This window comes from Mirounga angustirostris, unplaced genomic scaffold (assembly GCF_029215605.1).
Source record: "Mirounga angustirostris isolate CCGP_5_RB_7025 unplaced genomic scaffold, mMirAng1.0.hap1 SCAF_11, whole genome shotgun sequence".
Classification (NCBI taxonomy): Eukaryota; Metazoa; Chordata; class Mammalia; order Carnivora; family Phocidae; genus Mirounga; species Mirounga angustirostris.
In genome coordinates, this window is record NW_026991719.1 from 86954686 (window position 1) to 86972309 (window position 17624).

A 17624-nucleotide genomic window follows, 5' to 3' on the forward strand; every position below is an offset into this window, starting at 1 on the left:
CATAATCAGTAACTAGATCTGGTTAACCATCTCCACCATTCTCTCCCCACAACCACTGGTTTCTAGGAGTTAAAGGTGATCCCCCATTGTCTCAGGGCTTCCACCCAAGCCACCCATTAGGCAAGTTTTGATCCTAGACATTTTGATATTGCATGTGCATACAGAACAACTATGATGTCACAACTGCCATCTGGCCAAAAGGGATTGTAAAACACCATCGACCGTTCAGGCTCGTTTCAATTTCAGAAATGTTAAAATACGAAAAACTGTACCTCTTAAAATGGATGAAATGTGGTATCTTGAGTAGAATTTGTGGCATGAACGTAAGTGAACATCTACCCGTGTAATTCTGAAGGACAATATTTACCTGAATGGGTTAGTTGCAACATGCTTATTTTTAAGTCATACACACATCTTAAAACTTTTTAAATGTAAGCCCCAAATGGTCATTTCAAGTGTGATAACTCAGTCCTAGAAGGCACAGGAAGACAGGCATCTTGAGCAGAGGAAGAGTTTTTGCTGTATTTACTCTTACATTCCCAAGGGTACCACTCTCCTGAGGTTTTAAGTATTATGTTTTTATAAACTATATTATAATGATATATTACTGTTACATGATATATAGTTATATGTATTATATATTTATGATATATAATTATATGATAATATTATAAATGTTGACAGAAAAATTGTTGTCAAACCATGGTTGTGAGGCTGTAATAGAAATTGACACTTTCAGATTTAGGTATTGTCATCCATGTCACATTGCAGGCCAAAGGAGTCTTTTCTGGTAGACATCAAAAGGTGGATGTTTCTTCCTGTCCCCTTGCATTTGTGGACCTTCTATTCTTTTGGAAGTAATTTAAGAATCTTCCTGTTAAATGTAGCATGTACCTTTAAATCTTTTCTACCTAAAAAATTTGAGAAACAAACAAAAAAAAAGAGTCACATTTGGACTAAAAATGCATTTTTGTCACTAAGAATTTGGCATCAAAGATTCTCTCCCTTCCGTTTCATTTAGATCTTAAGTCTTTCATATTATACTTTTTCATTTTTCAATCTATTTTCCTTAACCATTTTCTGACAAAGGTGTTTACAAAGTCTCACTTTATTATTAGGGATTGTCAATTTCTCCTTACAATCCCATTGTTTTTTGTTTTATATATCTCAAGATTATGTTGTTACGGGCATAGGTTCATGGTTGGTAGTGTCTTGGAAGATTTTCTTCCTTTCATCAGTGTGAAGTATCTGTTTATTACTAAATTGCCTTAAATCATATTTTGTCTGACATTAATGCTGCTTTACAATTTTTCTTTTGGTTGGCATTTGCCTCATGTATCTTTTTCCATCCCTTTGTTTTCAACCTTTCTGAGTCATTTTAAGTATAGTTTCTGTAAACAGCAAAGCTGCAAAATTTTAAATCCAATCTAAGAGTCTTAATGAGTAAGTTTATTCATGTTTATTATAACTACCCATACACTTAGACTTACCTATTCCATCTTATTTTGTGTTTTTTATTTGCCATGGTATACATCTTTTATCTTTGTCTACATATTTGAATTGATGGAATTTTCTTTATTCCTTTTACTTTTCCCATGCTTGGAAATTGCATATTCTATTAATTTATATGAGTTTTTTTCCTTGAATTCTTCATTTTAACACACAGACTTAAGTTCATGTTTTTCTAACATAGTCTGAAATTAATCCGTATCTCCTATCCTTTTTTTTCCATTTTTTTCTTGGATTTAATTTAATTTAAATTCAATTAACATATAGTGTATTAGTAGTTTCAGAGGTAGAATTCAGTGATTCATCGGTTGTATATAACACGGACTGTTCATTACATCACATGCCCTCCTTTTTTTTTTTATTATGTTCAGTTAGCCACTGTATAGTACATCATTAGGACCTTAGCACACTTTAGTTTCCCCTTGGATATCACTGCTTTATTAAAAAATGGAAAACAAATCCATACACCCTATAGGTGGCTATGAGTGGAGATAGCTGTCTCTGTCACTGATGAGCTCCTCCAGCCAACCTCTCTATTTCTCTTCATCCACACTGCCTGACGATAGGAGCTTAAAGTTGACAAAACTACAGCTTTTTATGCTGAGCCCAGCTCACAGTTCTATCTTGGATTCCTTAAACACAAGCACACACGTTCAAAGAAAGAAATACCGGATGGTAAAGGGTTTCTGCAGAAAACCCACTAGGCCCAAAGAAATCATCAGAGCTCACTGAAAAGATTCCTAGAAATGGGCAGATGTTCCCTGCCTGACAGTCCAATCTCAATGGGACTTACTGAATTACCTCAACAACGAGATGGGAAGAAAACCATTCAATGAGTACTGCTGCCCATCAGACTGTACTAGTCATTTAAATGCAGTGGAGCCTCAGTTTGCTCATCTCAACAATTCAGGCAGTTCCACTAAATGAGTAACCAATATGGTTTGTTTTGTTTTGTTTTTTTAAAGATTTTTTAATTTATTCATTCGAGACACAGAGATACAGAGAGAGAGAGAGAACATGAGCAGGGGGAGAAGCAGAGGGAGGGGGAGAAGCAGGCTCCCCGCTGAGCAGGGAGCCCAATGTGGGGCTTGATCCCAGGACCCTGGGATCATGACCTGAGCCGAAGGCAGACGCTCAACCACCTGAGCCACCCAGGCATCCCCAAAATGTTTTTTAACAGTAAGTTTATAAAGGGCCCTCCACATATATTACCTTGTCTGATTTAATTTAATGTAAAGGGCTATATGAAACCTTTCCAATATATGATGCTGGTGTTCTCCTCGCTGTCAGTGAAGGATCAGCAAATCAGAGATATCAGCACTCTCATAGCTGGCCCAGAGAGTGAACATAAATCGGATTTCAAATTAGAATTCAAAAAATTTACTACACATCTATCTAACTTATCGGCATGGAGATTATCTTCTCTATGTACTACCTATCATCATTTATTGATCCTAGGAGTGTTCTGGGTAGTAGAAAAACTGAATAGGGATCAACAAATTATGGTAGGTCATTTCAGGACACATCCTTTACCACTTAAGTTCTTGAATCTCTTATGTAATATGAAGGGGGGGGGGAATAAAAGCATTTATTGAATCCGGAACTCTTTATTTTCTAATTACCCACAACAAATCATAAAGGTATTTTGATCTCCATTCTATAGCTGAGGAAACTGAGTCTCTGAAATACTCGATGACTTCCCCAAGGGCAAGCAACTAGTTAGTGAAGGAAAGGGGCACAATACTTCATCTTAATATTAGTGTAAGCAACGCATTATGAGAAAGGTAAGTCTTTATCTCAAATGGCAGAAGCAAAATAAGTTCAAACTTGAGTACCTGTAATAAGCTATTTCAGCACAAATGTTTAGAGGTTTCTATCTTATAAAGTATAAATGATTTGGGGGGATCATTCTTGTCATTGTTCCCTGATATTATTTGAAGAAATGATTGTTAAAACAGTGACTAGCATAGAAGCTCAGCCATGTAATTTGTTAAAAACGTCTCCTCCTGCTCAGAAGCAAATAGACTATTCTTCCTTGCAGGCCACATTCTCCCTAAACTGCCTGGTTACTTGACAACCATGGAGTTCCACTAATTCACTTCACCTTCTCAAGAACATCATGACTAAATGATCTGGCATGATTAGTCATGTTATAAAGCCATCCCTATAAATAGCAACTTCTGATAATATATATGATTCTTAAACATATCATTAATTATCAAACTAAGGAGAGGCAGAAAAGCAAAGAAAAGTACAAATTCACTGAAGAAACCCCTCATTCCACCAAGAAAGCCTCCCAGAAAGTAGAAAAATGTAAGCCTCAAAGTACAGTAGGGTCCTTATTTGCCACTGATAGCAATGGATACCAACTCTGGAAGGAGAAACTGAGTTACTAATGTTTTATTCTAAATGTTTGAGTCCCCAGAAGAGCAATGGATAGGGAGAGATGAAATTAGCCCATCCATTTTTAGGGAAATAGGAATGGATCAAACTTGTAATGATGATCATTTTATTTTATGCCACAATAAAATACAGGGCTACTGAAAATGGTGTATTAGCTGTGAGTTAATATTAAACATCTTAAGCAGTATAGCTTACCAATTATCTTTCACATTAAGTGCTTTTCTCCCCCTTCATCCAATAACGTATCAAAGCTATAAAGGTCAGAATCTTATTTTAAGAGCTAGAAAAAGGTGGGTTTTTTTTTTAATTCCAAAATTAAGACCAACTTGCCAAATATTAAAAGTGTGACATGGTGGAAGTCTGTAAATTGCCATGAAATAGGTCTCAATTCTCAGTGAATGCCTACAGCAGTTACAAAATTAGAAAAGGGAAGACACCAGGGGTGGAACCAAAGGGGAGGGTGGGCAGAAGGACTCAAGAGAGGAAGAATTTTAGAAGCCCTGAGAAGGATGCAAGAGAGAGCAGGGAGTGTGTGTGCAGGAGGGAGACTCATGAGAGGGCAGGTGTGGAAGGTAGAGACCCTAAGAGAAAGCATGGCTATTGGGAAACTGGGCATCTGGGCAGAGGGACCCAAGAGGGCAGTGCACCAAGTGGGGTGGGGAGAGGGATTGGAGGAAGGGGGAAGAACAGGGTTATGGGGAGGAGAGAGGAGAAAGAGAAGAAAGTAAAACACTTGAGAGAACTAGTCAAAGAAACAGAGGAATGGCATTCAAATGCAAAAAAAAAAAAAGCCTCAAAGGCATACCCATCTCCCCAAAACACTGGAGAAGTAGAGCAAAAAACAAACCAAAAAACCCCAGAGACTTCTGAAACACAGTATGCATAAAAACCTTATACAAGTGTGCAAGTAATAGCAGTCATTTAAAAATTTCAAAAACTATCATTTTACAAAGAAAAATAGATCTGGCTAATATAACTTAATTAAAGTTCATTTTTTAAAAGATTTTATTTATTATTTATTTGACAGAGAGAGAGAACACAAGCAGGGTAAGTGGCAGAGGGAGAGGGAGAAGCAGGCTCCCCACTGAGCAAGGAGCCCCACATGGGACTTGATCCCAGGACCCCGGGATCATGACTGGAGCCAAAGGCAGATGCTTAACCGACTAAGCCACCCAGGCATCCCAATTAAAGTTCATTTTAAAAAATAAAACTCACTTCTCTCAGTGCTTCACTCCACAAAAAACAAGGCAATCAATTATATGCTTTTGAAAAATAAGCACAATTCTTAGGTTTGTCATTTTTGATTGTGGTAAAATATACATAATGTAAAAATTTACCATTTTAACCATTTTAAGCATACAGTTCAGTGGCATTAAGTATGTTCACAACATTGTTCAACTATCACCACTATCCATTTACAAATCCTTCTCAATGCCAGAGTGTGGCACTGAAAAATAACTCCCCTTTCCCCACTCCCACAGCCCCTGGTGACCTCTATTTTATTTTCTGTCTCTTGAGCTTGCCTTTTCTAGGAACTTCATATTAGAACTATACAGTATTTGTATGGCTTATCTGAATATTTGTATACTTGAAACAACCTAAATGTCCAACAACAATAGGGGAATGGAGATTTTTTTTAAAGTGGCATAGTTACATGATGGAATACAGCAATAAAAGACAGCAAACTTTATCTATATTTAGCAATTTGGATAAATCTCAAAAACAATGGTGACCCAAAAAAGTTGCAGAAAAGTAAGTTGAGAAGACAAGTATGGAACACTGTTGATGGAAATGTTAAAGGGCATACGAAATAATAGATTACAAATCAGGGGCGCCTGGGTGACTCAGTGGGTTAAGAGTCTGCCTTCAGCTCAGGTCATCACCCCAGGGTCCTGGGATCGAGTCCCATGTTGGCTTCTCTGCTCAGTGGGGAGCCTACTTCTCCCTCTCCCTCTGCCTGCCGCTCCCCCTGCTTGTGCGCTCTATCTCTCAAATAAATAAATAAAATCTCTTTTAAAAAAGAATCGATTACAGGGCGCCCGCCTGGGTGGCTCAGTTGGTTAAGCGACTGCCTTCGGCTCAGGTCATGATCCCAGGGTCCTGGGATCGAGTCCCACATTGGGCTCCCAGCGCAGCAGGAAGCCTGCTTCTCCCTCTCCCACTCCCCCTGTTTGTGTTCCTGCTCTCGCTGTCTCTGTCTCTGTCAAATAAATAAATAAAATCTTTAAAAAAAAAAAAGAATCGATTACAAATCATTTATGGCCATTTATATTTGAACACACTTAACATAGATTGGAAAAATACATAACTTCAGAAGAACAATTATCTCTGGGATCGGAAAGAAATGAGACTGGGAAGGGGTATAAAGAGTTAGCTATATAATGTTTTAGTTCTTTAAAAAACAATACCTAAAGAAAATATGGAAAAATGTTAACAACCATTAAATCTTTGGTAGGTATGTGGATGATGGTGTAGAATAGTCTCTGTACTTTTGTCTGAAATACAATTTTAAAAAGGACTAGTTAATGTTTAGAATGACAGAAAATAAGACAATATGTGCACTTTGAAAAGGGAGATGTGCTAATAAAGGCCAATTATAGCTTTTATTCTCCCAGTCATCTTAATTGGCTCCTTTATAAAAAAATTTTTAATTACAAATGAATACACACTCATATAATCTTTGGAAAAGATGTTCATAAAGAAAGCTAATCAGCATGAGTGTTATTATGGCACTTGAATCTGCTTGAATCTGCTATGATTCATATATCTTTTAAAGTAAATCATTTGAAAATTTCTATACTTACTACTCAAAAAATACATTCAGTCTAATTCACATGTACAATAGATATCATGGTTGATAACTGCTGCTCTAGCAACAGAAACTTAAGATGGGTAAATTCATACATCTAATTGGGGCCAAAAACTAGCATCTCAGGTCCAGATCCCTGGCCTTCCTGTTAGGATTCCTCTTGAGTTTAATGGAAGGTAAAAGTTATATAAATGATTTTAAATAACTCAAACTTTACATGGGAAGGTGGTTCATATAACATATTTGAAGTGCTTGGTAGAGTGCCAGATATACAAGTATTCAATAAATAATAATTTACTTCTTGGGAAACACATGCTATTTATTTTGGGGGATATAATTGCCTCTTCAAGGTTTGGCCTGCCCCTAGCAAGGTGGAATCCGATACTAAGCACTATTTTCCCCAGGTTTTAGGAGGTAGGAAAGTAGGGGATGAGCCCTGGATCTGAGATGAATCTTGCAGTACTTGACTTCCATGGAGGATTTTGTAAATACAGAAACTTAGGGATAGAAGAACACAGACATTATAGCATTTCAGTGATTAGTCCAGGATCACATTGTCAGTAAATGGATCTCAGAGATAGAACTCACTTAATGAAGTCTAATATTCTTGATAGCAGGTCAGATCTAGAGGCAGAAGTTGAAATAGGAAGAGAGCTTCTCTTGACTTGCAGAGAAGTATGCCATGTTACTGATAACATGGAATTACTGGAAATAAATGTTCTGTTGTTGGATTAGTTAGGCTGAGTAAATTATGGCCATCTCACTCTATGGAACATTAGGATGCTATCACTAATAAAATTTTGAAAACTATCAACCACATAGAAAAAATTCCCAGAACAGTATTAAATAAAAGGAACAAAACTTATATAAGCAAGCAGTAAGATAATTTAAAAATATGGGTACATATGGGTGCCTGGGTGGTTCAGTCAGTTAAGCATCTGCCCTCCTTTGGCTCAGGTCATGATCCCGCAGTCCTGGGATCAAGCCTAAGTGGGCAGACTCCCTACTGAACAGGGAGTCTGCTTCTCCCTCTCCCCTTGCCCCTCCCCCTGCTTGTGCTCTCTCACTGGTTCACTCTCTCAAATACATAAATAAAATCTTTTATTTAATTTATTTTAATGCTGGCTTAATAAATAACTAGTGTTTTAAGACAGTTGTTCTACATATTATACAAGAATTAGGCAAACTAAATCCCTTTTTCATAGCTATAACCCACAAAAACTTTTAGGTTTTTTTTTTTACTTTTTAGATCTCTCAAGTTTCATTTCATTAAAGCCAAGTCAGTAGTCAAAAGCCAGAAATTCTATAGCCTCTGCAAGTCAAGAGAAGCTCTCTTCCTATTTCAACTTCTGCCTCTAGATCAGACCTGCTATCAAGAATATTAGACTTTATTAAGTGAGTTCTATCTCTGAGATTCATTTACTGACAATGTGATCCTGGACTAATCACTGAAATGCTATAATGTCTGTGTTCTTCTATCCCTAAGTTTCTGTATTTACAAAATCCTCCATGGAAGTCAAGTACTGCAAGATTCATCTCAGATCCAGGGCTCATCCCCTACTTTCCTACCTCCTAAAACCTGGGGAAAATAGTGCTTAGTATCGGATTCCACCTTGCTAGGGGCAGGCCAAACCTTGAAGAGGCAATTATATCCCCCAAAATAAATAGCATGTGTTTCCCAAGAAGTAAATTATTATTTATTGAATACTTGTATATCTGGCACTCTACCAAGCACTTCAAATATGTTATATGAACCACCTTCCCAACCATAGACACACAGAACCAGTTCCTGGAGCCAGGGAAATCTGTATTTACAGTTTAGGGGCCAAGGGCAGGCTGCCCCAAGATGAGCCACTTTGGCATGAAGATTATGCTGAGCTGAAAACAAAGTCCAAAGACTCAGGAAGAAACTGGAACCCCCCTGCCCCCCACCCCAAAGCTGCCTAAAAGATTTTAGATAAAGGACCTGTTCCAGCAAGAGAGCTATCACCACAGATAACATTATAATATGAACTAGGTATAGTAGACAAGAAAGAACCTAGCAGAGCCTATTTGATTAAAGTCCTCTCTATGTCCTACAGTTTCTGAATGGCCCAGCAAACTTTCGTTTACCAAACATTTATTCTTTTTCATCTTCTTGTGAGTTGTGTTCCTTCCCTTTGAAATCCCAGACCCCCTTTTCTCCTTAGTTCAGGATGACTTAAATACCTCATTCTGCCTGTCTGGAATTTCATGTCTGTAGATTCCCCTTATGTACAAAATTAAATTTGATTTTCTCCTCTTAATCCGCCTCCTGTCAATTTAAGTCTTAGTCCAGCAAGAAGAATCTCGAGGGACAGAGAAAAATTTTCTTCCTCCCCCAAAGTGACAAACATCCTATGTGATTCCTAAACACATACAAGTTTGAAAACCAAAGATGGAAGGCCAGTGTTTTTCAAACTGTCAATGAGAATTCATTAGTGGTTTGCAGTCTACATTAAAAATATATATATAATGGAGACTATCAGAGTGAATTGTATGTAGTTATGTATTGTTTTTGTGAAATGGCTGTCAATTATATATTGTATATGTATATACTTGGCCACAACATAAAATTATTTTCTTACTGTGGTCATAGCTAAAAGGTCTGAAAAGTACTAGCTAGGCATTAATGACTTAGTATAATGCACAATGAGGCAGAATAGTAATAAAAAAGCAATCAAGAAAGAGCATAGCATATAGAACTTAAGTTCCACAAATTTCTAGAGAAATAACAAAATTTAAGACACTTAAACTCTAATCATCTATAGCCATAACGGGTTTTTTGGCATAATTTGGCCAAAAAGCCAGTAACTTTACTTTTAGCCAATAACTTAAATATTTCTTTTGTTTGCTGTGGTAATAACAAGTAGAATGGACAAATGATTCAAGCTTCACTGTCGCCTTCACCAGATAAAGTGGAAGCTAGAAAAACACGATAGCCAAAAGAAGGAAAGCAATTTAGTTAACTCATTAATCGAATTCCAACCCCTGGATAACCAGAAGTAACCATCCATTAAAGCCATCCTATCTCTCTTTGCTTACAACACTCAAATAATGAATTAGGGGCTCCACTATCCAACACAACTAATCAGTTCCGAAAACTCCAAATGCTTATAAAGCCAGCCCCCCCGCTTTTTTTCCCTTTTGTTTAAAACCAAACCACGGAATTCACGGAAAACCAGTATCAGAACTGTACCTCTAGGTGAAGTGAAGACACTCAGATTGCCAAGCAGTGGCAAGCGGGCGGCGCGTCTGCGTTTCTCCACTCCAAGGCGGGAAAAGCAGGGCACTGGGTCCTCTGTGTTACTGGGAGTGGGACTGTAGCTCTGGCGGCCGCAGGGATGCTCCCCCCAGGGGTTCAGGCCCAGAAGTCTTGCCCACAGCAGAGGAAAAGAAGTGAGATCCCAACCCTACACACACACAAACGCTGAGCCGAGGAAAAGAAGCGCGATCCCACCTTACACACAAACACGCCCCTCGCGCGCGCACACACACACACACGCTGAGCTGAGAAAAGCAGCACGATCCAACACACACACACACACACACACACACACACACACACACACGCTGAGCTGAGAAAAGCAGCACGATCCAACACACACACACACACACACACACGCTGAGCTAAGGAAAAGCGCGATCCTAACCTACCCTACACGCCCCCTCCCCACACACACAAGCTGGGCTGAGGAAAAGCGCGATACCGCCTTACCTGGGTGCGCGGGTATATACACATATACATACATACACACACACACACACATACACACACTCGCACACAGACGCCGAGCCGGGACGGAACCACAACACGTGTCGCTGTCGCGGGGCGGGGAGGGGAGGGGGCGTGGGGAGCGCGTGCAGAGCTGCAGCAAAACCTCATTCCCCGGGCCACCAAGCCTATCCTTCCACCCCGGCTGTCCCGGATCCACGGGAGCAGCTGTCCGGTTTGGAATTCACGTGCAGGAAAAGCGTAATGAGCAAGCCTGCAGAGGACTGGGACAAACGAAAACCCCGCAAACTTACCTTGGTGTCTGCCGCCGCCGCTCGCCGTCAGGGACCCAAAGTAAATGGATAGGACCTCCGAGACTGTCTTGCGGCCGGCGAGGCGGGCCTGGGCCTAATATGAGCAGAAAAAAACAAAAAACAAAAAAACAAAAAACGGCCTCTACCGCGGGCAGGTTGCTGCTGGAGTGACGCTAACGGAGAGACGCTCAACTGGGGTCCACCTAGTTAACTCGAGAGGGCGGCCATTGACCCTGACTGGCACGCGCTCGGATTGGTTGATTCCGGTGCTGTTTCAAAGGAAACTCCTCTGTGATTGGCCAGGAAAGTCAAGCGGGAACCCGGAGGTGGTGGGTGGAGGGGGCAACAAAATTGTTACCTAGGCAACAGAGAGACGCAGAGCTCTCAGCTGTCTATTTTCGGAGCCCAGCCAGCGACCCGAAAACTGACCCAGGTGAGGAAACCTGAACCTTAGGAAGGGGAAAGAAAGGGTCCTCAAATGTCCTGGCTATCGGGAAAACTAGGGAAAACTCTAGAGTACTTACGACTCTGAAAGATACCCCAAAAAAGCCACAAGTCGCAAATAGTACAGACCTTGTCCCTCAGTTCCCCTGCCCTAGACACTAGAAGCAGGAGGCAGCTTTAACAAAACTCAGCCTATTCAGGATGTGAGTGAGAGATGGGACAGTTTTACCACACAGGGGAATAGATGCTGTTCGACCGTCTGAAGGCCAAAATGGACCCATGAAGGCTTCCCAATGCCTTTGTCAACTCACACACACTTAATGGTTTTAACACTAATTTGAAAGTGAAAACTGTGTCCTTATAGGTAGATTTGGGTGCTTCAATTGGAACACCCACTGTTCCTTCTGTTTTACATGTACAGGCATGATTTATCCAGAGTGCCTTTGTTGGGATATAATTTTTTAAGGGGTATAACGCTGTTCAAACTGAAAAAGAAAATGGCGGGTGCCACTTTCTACGTGGACAATGTCCTGTGTGAGAGAATGTGAACTCTGTGACCTGAGGGTTCCAACGGACGTTGGTCAGATCCGTTGAGGACTGAGACGCAGTCGGACTGTACTTGAGTGGGCTAAAGCGTCGTGTGCAAAGACTACTAGTACTTACGTTACCGAGGCTGCTACTCACCGACGGTTGATCGGAGAGTAAGTATTATATGTCGCGAGACTGACTGTACCTGTCAAAAGGTAAGAAACGGGGTCAAAAAATAAAATCTGCGTATGGGGAGAGAACAGAATTTGACCAGAGAGTTAGGGGTCATTTCTTCTAAGAGCTTCCTGTTGTGACAAGGATTCAGAACAGAGACTGTTTCCCAAAGAAATCAAAACAGGCCTGTTGACTTCGGGAGAAAATTTCAAAGTACTGAAGGAAAATTTGCTGTCTCAGCTCCTTTTTAGATAGAGGTGGAGTATGAGAACGAGAGAGAGAAACAAAAATTACTGCCAAGTGTATTAAGTTTGTCTAAAATAAAGAATAATAGAGGAAGTATTAAATCAAAAGAAGGTCATTTATGAAATATTCCAGGTATTTCCAAAAATCACATTCTATTAAATATATTTTAAATTTGTAAGAAAAACCCTGTTAAGTCCTCATAGTTACTTATGATTTGGTACATTTTATGACATTCCTAAAAAAGGAAATCATTCTTGGTATTATAAAGACAAAGTCAAAAATGAATTGTTTTTAATAATCATTGATGCGTATAGCTGTCAAAAATGTAAAAAAATAAATTAGCCAGTATACTGCAATTTAATTCAGACATAGGGCAGAGATGATGTTTACTTTTGTGTTTTCAGAAGAATTTTAATACAGGAATTGCTAAATAAGAATCATGTAAATAAAGTTGCAGAAGAAATGCCAACTTTATTTAACAGAGTAAATGGATTTTGAATACTTTGAAATCATTCAGCTGTAAACAGTACTTTACATAGGGGTATGTGTTTACCTGTTAAACAAGTTCCCAAAGGATATATGTTGTGATTCTTTATTACCCTGGTTTTACTTACTACATATACTTGAATTAAGAAAATATTTCCTTTTGAATAGTTTGTAATTCAGGATTTTCACTAATTTCACCTAGATTTTTCTCCAATTAATTCAAGTCAAAGAGCTATCCCTACTGACACTGTGGATGGAGGCAAATGAAATAGAAGGCACGACCCCAGCCCTCACAACCAGAGTCTGACTTAATCTCTGGTTACTGATACTGCTTCAGTGCCTAGGTCTGGAGCCATCCTGGTTGAGCTTGCTTAGTCCCTAACTGGTTTCTGTGTTTCCGTAGTGAGCTGTTTCTGAAGTGTCTGTCTCTTTAGCTCTTTGTGACTAGTATCAAGAGAGATTCCCCCAATCACACCTTTATGTATGAAGGCCCTAAGGACTCAAGTTGATGTGGGCAAATCATAGGCTCTATCCAGAAAATGCTGCCTTTGGAATTCACTAGCAAAGGAGAATGAGAGAAATAAAAACAAAGGGCTTAGAAAATTTATTTTCTTTTTTTTTTTAAGATTTTATTTATTTATTTGAGAAAGAGAGAGAATGAGAGAGAGAGAGTACATGAGAGGGGAGAGGGTCAGAGGGAGAAGCAGACTCCCCGCCGAGCAGGGAGCCCGATGCGGGACTCGATCCCGGGACTCCAGGATCATGACCTGAGCCGAAGGCAGTCGCTTAACCAACTGAGCCACCCAGGCGCCCCGAAAATTTATTTTCTAAGAACCAAATCTCAAATCGATTTAATAATATATTTTGTTTTTAATGAAATTACTACTTAAATTTTCTTTAATTTCAATTTATTCTTGGCCTATTTAAGTGGTAATGCCAGATTCAGGCAGTGTCGCTCTAGAATCTTCTTCTTTTTTTTTTTTAATCACTACACTACACTGAATAGGCAAAAAAAAAAAAACATTCTAAGGTACAAAGGCAGGAGATTATAGGGTTGGGTTTTTTTTTAAGATTTTACTTATTTGGGGGGGGGGGAGGGGCAGAGGAAGAGGGAGAAAGAATTCCAAAGCAGACTCCTCCCTGAGCTGGGAGCCCAGACAGAGGCTCAGTCCCACAACCCTGACTTCATGACCTGAGGCTAAATCAAGACCCTGGATGCTTAACCAACTGAGCCACCCAGACACCCCATAGGGTATGTTTAATAAGCAATTCAGTTTTTAACAGAACACAAATTGCTTGTAGGAAAATAAATAGGAAGCTGCAGAAAATTAGGTTGGGGTGGTATCTTAAAGGACCTTGGTTCCCAGGCTTAAGACGAACCTAATGTATATCAAATTTACAAGTGAAAGACAGCCCTACAAATAAATAACACTGCACAGTTTGTAAAAAGGCATCTTTCTTTAGTTTGTCCAATTGATCTGTTTCTGTCAAATAAATGTTTTCAATAAAGCTTAATAAATTATTCTTAACTTGTTAGACTTCTAAAAAGGATGGTAGAATCTGCATTTCCATTAAATTTAGAATATTTTTTTCCAAAAATTCACATAACTGTTTTTCTCTTGATCCTTTGAACTATTTAATTAGTTATTCGCAAAGTACTGGTGATTCATTTATTTCTCAAAATATTATATCAACAAGCATTTATTGATTTCTTATTTTGTGTTTGCAGGTTATTAATACAGTTGATATGGTAAAAACTATTTTTGCTCAAGTGCCAATTTCATTATGACATCTCTATGCCCATTTAGCTACATACGAATCTATGCCATTTTATGCCGGCCTAATTTGGAATTTAAGAAGTCTAATTCCTAATGTGCTTCAGATATATAAAGTGTTACTATAAATTATTGTGAATGCTTTGTTATATACTCAAACATACATCCCAAGAATGGGCATCCCCTTTAAAGCAGTCACTTTGGGAGTCTATCCACTTGCTGTTGCTATTGCTCAAATTACCTTTGAAAATACTCTTTTAGAATCGCCTTGAGGCCTGTAGCACATTCTTTTGAATCTCCTCAAAGTAGCAAATCTTCATTTTTTGAAAGTAGATGTGTTATCTAGATACATCTAGAAATCACTTGGAGACAAATCTGTTGTATAATCAAACTGAGTGATACCATAATGATACCTGTTTTCTTGGTGATACATATGAAGGCAATTCCAAAATATTTTGAACACTGATAGCGTAATTTACATCAGCATATAACCTTCCAAGGTGACTACTTTGCAGTACAATATTCGTGTGAATTTAATCATGCTTCATTCAGTATTCATAAACTGCTGACTATGCCAGCTCTGGCTTTTGAGACTCTCAGCTTACAAGGATGGCTTCCCACTGCCCACACTGCCCTGCTTCTCACCAGGTGAGAACCAGGCCAGAGCTACTTCCCAACTGGTAGGGATTTAGAATAAATCTGCTTTCCCTAAATCCAGTAGCCACTGTACCCACTGAACGACAGCCTCATTTCATAATGTAGCTGCCCAGAGTAACATGAGAAAGCCTTTGATTTGGTACCTAGTTTTCTTTTCCAGCTGTGATGTTGAGCCCTGCCCTATTCTGAACCTTCATCTAGTTGCCAACTCCCCAATAATCCTCAAGAGTCAGACCCTGCCTCCTCTACCCCCACCTTTGGACCAGGGTTCTGCTCCACCTAAGCAGACCTCCCTGTAACCATGATTATTCAATCTTTCTGCCCTGAAACACTGCTCATATCCCAAAATTGCTGCTATGTCCCTGCCAAGCAGATGAAAATATATGAATAGCAGTTCTGGATCCATTTCCTCTTTTGTTGTCAAAGGTAGAAAACATGTCAATAAACTTTTGCTTTTAATGTTCAGTAAATGTTTAATGAACACATAATCAACTAGAACTTTCAAAATATAAACACGAGCCTCTTCGTTTAATTTAATACGTGTCAATTATTCATTTTCATAGCAGACTACCAGACCATACTGTGTGAGAAGATTGTTTTATCACCACTTATTTCACCTTTTCCATTTTAATGAGTTTCCAGGGTAATGAGTTTTATCATTAACTTATTTGACATCATTATTAGAAGTGATATTCATGCCCAGCAAAAATTAAATTTTTAAAGGACCAATAATAATAGCTAACATATGTTGAGTGCTTACTATGTGCAAGGCACAGTTCTAAGCTCTTTGACGTGAATGAAGCTACTTAATCCTTGTAACAAACCTATGAGGTAGCACTATTATTATTTCTATCTTACAGGTAAGGAAGATAGTGTGTATAGAGTTTAAATGATGTGCCTGACGTCACAGAGCTGGGAAGTAAATGATAGATACATATCTAGGCAGCATGACTCCAGAGACCTTACTCTAAACCACTATGATATACTGCCTCTATGGTAGACATACCAGGCAATTTCACATTTGTTTCATACCCTTGACATCTCCAATAGGCATTAAGATCAGTTTTCCATTTAAAAAAGAAAGTCAAAATAATAGTAAAACATAATAAAACAGAAGGTTTGTAAAACACCATCTGCATGCAGATTGACTTTGACAGGTGATTTTGTACCAGCACACATTTGAGGACCCCTTTGTATTACAGTTCTAGGCACATTGCAGAAATTGTAGTGGATCATTTAATAACAGCACTAAAGAAGTGTTTCCTGTGAGTTAATTTTATAAAATCATGTTTAAAAAATATTAGCAGAGATGTAGAAAAGATTCCTTTTATATTTATGCCAAAATCATTAACAATAGGCTTTATGCAGGTTATTCATTAAAGTCTGCGACACTTCCAAGATTTTTAAAGACCCTGAATTCCTACCCTAAATGTGACTGTAAGGATTATTTTAAAGGCTGAACGTTGGTAGGATTATAGGTTGTGGTGATCTTTTCTTATTTATGTTTTTAATGTGTTATTTCCTAAAATTTCCATTATAGACATATATAGTATCACTATTATAACCATAAAAACAGTTCATTTATTTTGTGTGAACTTTTTGCTAAAGCCAATGAACCAACCCACTAGAATTCTCAGATGGCAGTATAATGCTAGGCATCATCAAGGGCTGATTAAAAATTTAATCTTCGGTCTTCGATGAAACAGAAAACCAAAATATCTCTTTCTGATTATCTTCTTCCTCAGAACATGGATTCTGAAAATATGGAATCTGAAAATGCAGAAACTGAAAATATGGAAACTGAAAATCTAGGATATGAAAATATGGAAATTGAAACCCTTTCTTCGGTTTCAACTCTGCAAGCCCTCTCTAAGCTACTTTATCCTGAAGAAGAGGATGATTTTGAGCCTGGACAGGTGGTCGTATACTTACAGATGAATTAGTTCTATTCACGCTAAGTTGTGAAACTCTATTTGAACAACTCGTTCCAACCTTGCTGTGGGAGCAGGGCTGTGTCATCCAACAGGAGGTTGGAGGACTCATTATGCATGAGAGTATAACCTCTAGTACATTTCAGGCAAACATAATTATATTTTTTCTAAACTACCTGAACACTGAATAGGAAAATAGTTCTGTAACTATGGTAGCAATAGCCACATTTCAAAATGTTTGTCATTTATATTTATGGCCAAAGAATGCTTGACAACCATTGCAGAGTGGTAGCTTGGATTTTTAAGCCTAGACAGTATTTCTATAAAACAAATAATTTCCACTAGACAGTGTTTATTAGGCCCCCACCAACCAGTTCCCTTAATTGTTTAAAATTTATCTACACATGAAAACAGAACAGAGAATAATTTGAGCCAGATAATGGGACAAACTACCTTTAGCTTACTAAAATTGACTTCCGGGTACATGCTCACACAGAGCTGTGGAATCTAATTTGTCGGATAGCATTTGGGATCAGGGCAGGTAACCCCAGGGAGGCTTGCAGCAGCAAGATGGGCTTCATTTTGGGTAGGAAAGTTCCATGAACTGGCCTCAGT

The 17624-nt window shown here is 38.7% G+C and overlaps 2 protein-coding genes across 2 annotated transcripts in view; one reads left to right on the plus strand and one right to left on the minus strand.

The window, feature by feature from the left end:
- NUP62CL (nucleoporin 62 C-terminal like) overlaps window positions 1-10987 on the minus strand; it is a 75700-nt gene extending 64713 nt beyond the window's left edge. Inside the window, exon 1 of the mRNA XM_045863933.3 lies at window positions 10769-10987. The gene's annotated coding sequence lies outside the window, so the exon portion shown is untranslated. The remainder of the gene's footprint in view (window positions 1-10768) is intronic.
- A 5854-nt stretch (window positions 10988-16841) lies between these two features.
- DNAAF6 (dynein axonemal assembly factor 6) overlaps window positions 16842-17624 on the plus strand; it is a 29719-nt gene continuing 28936 nt past the window's right edge. Inside the window, exon 1 of the mRNA XM_045863946.2 lies at window positions 16842-16994. Coding sequence (XP_045719902.1) covers window positions 16842-16994 — 153 coding nt within the window. The remainder of the gene's footprint in view (window positions 16995-17624) is intronic.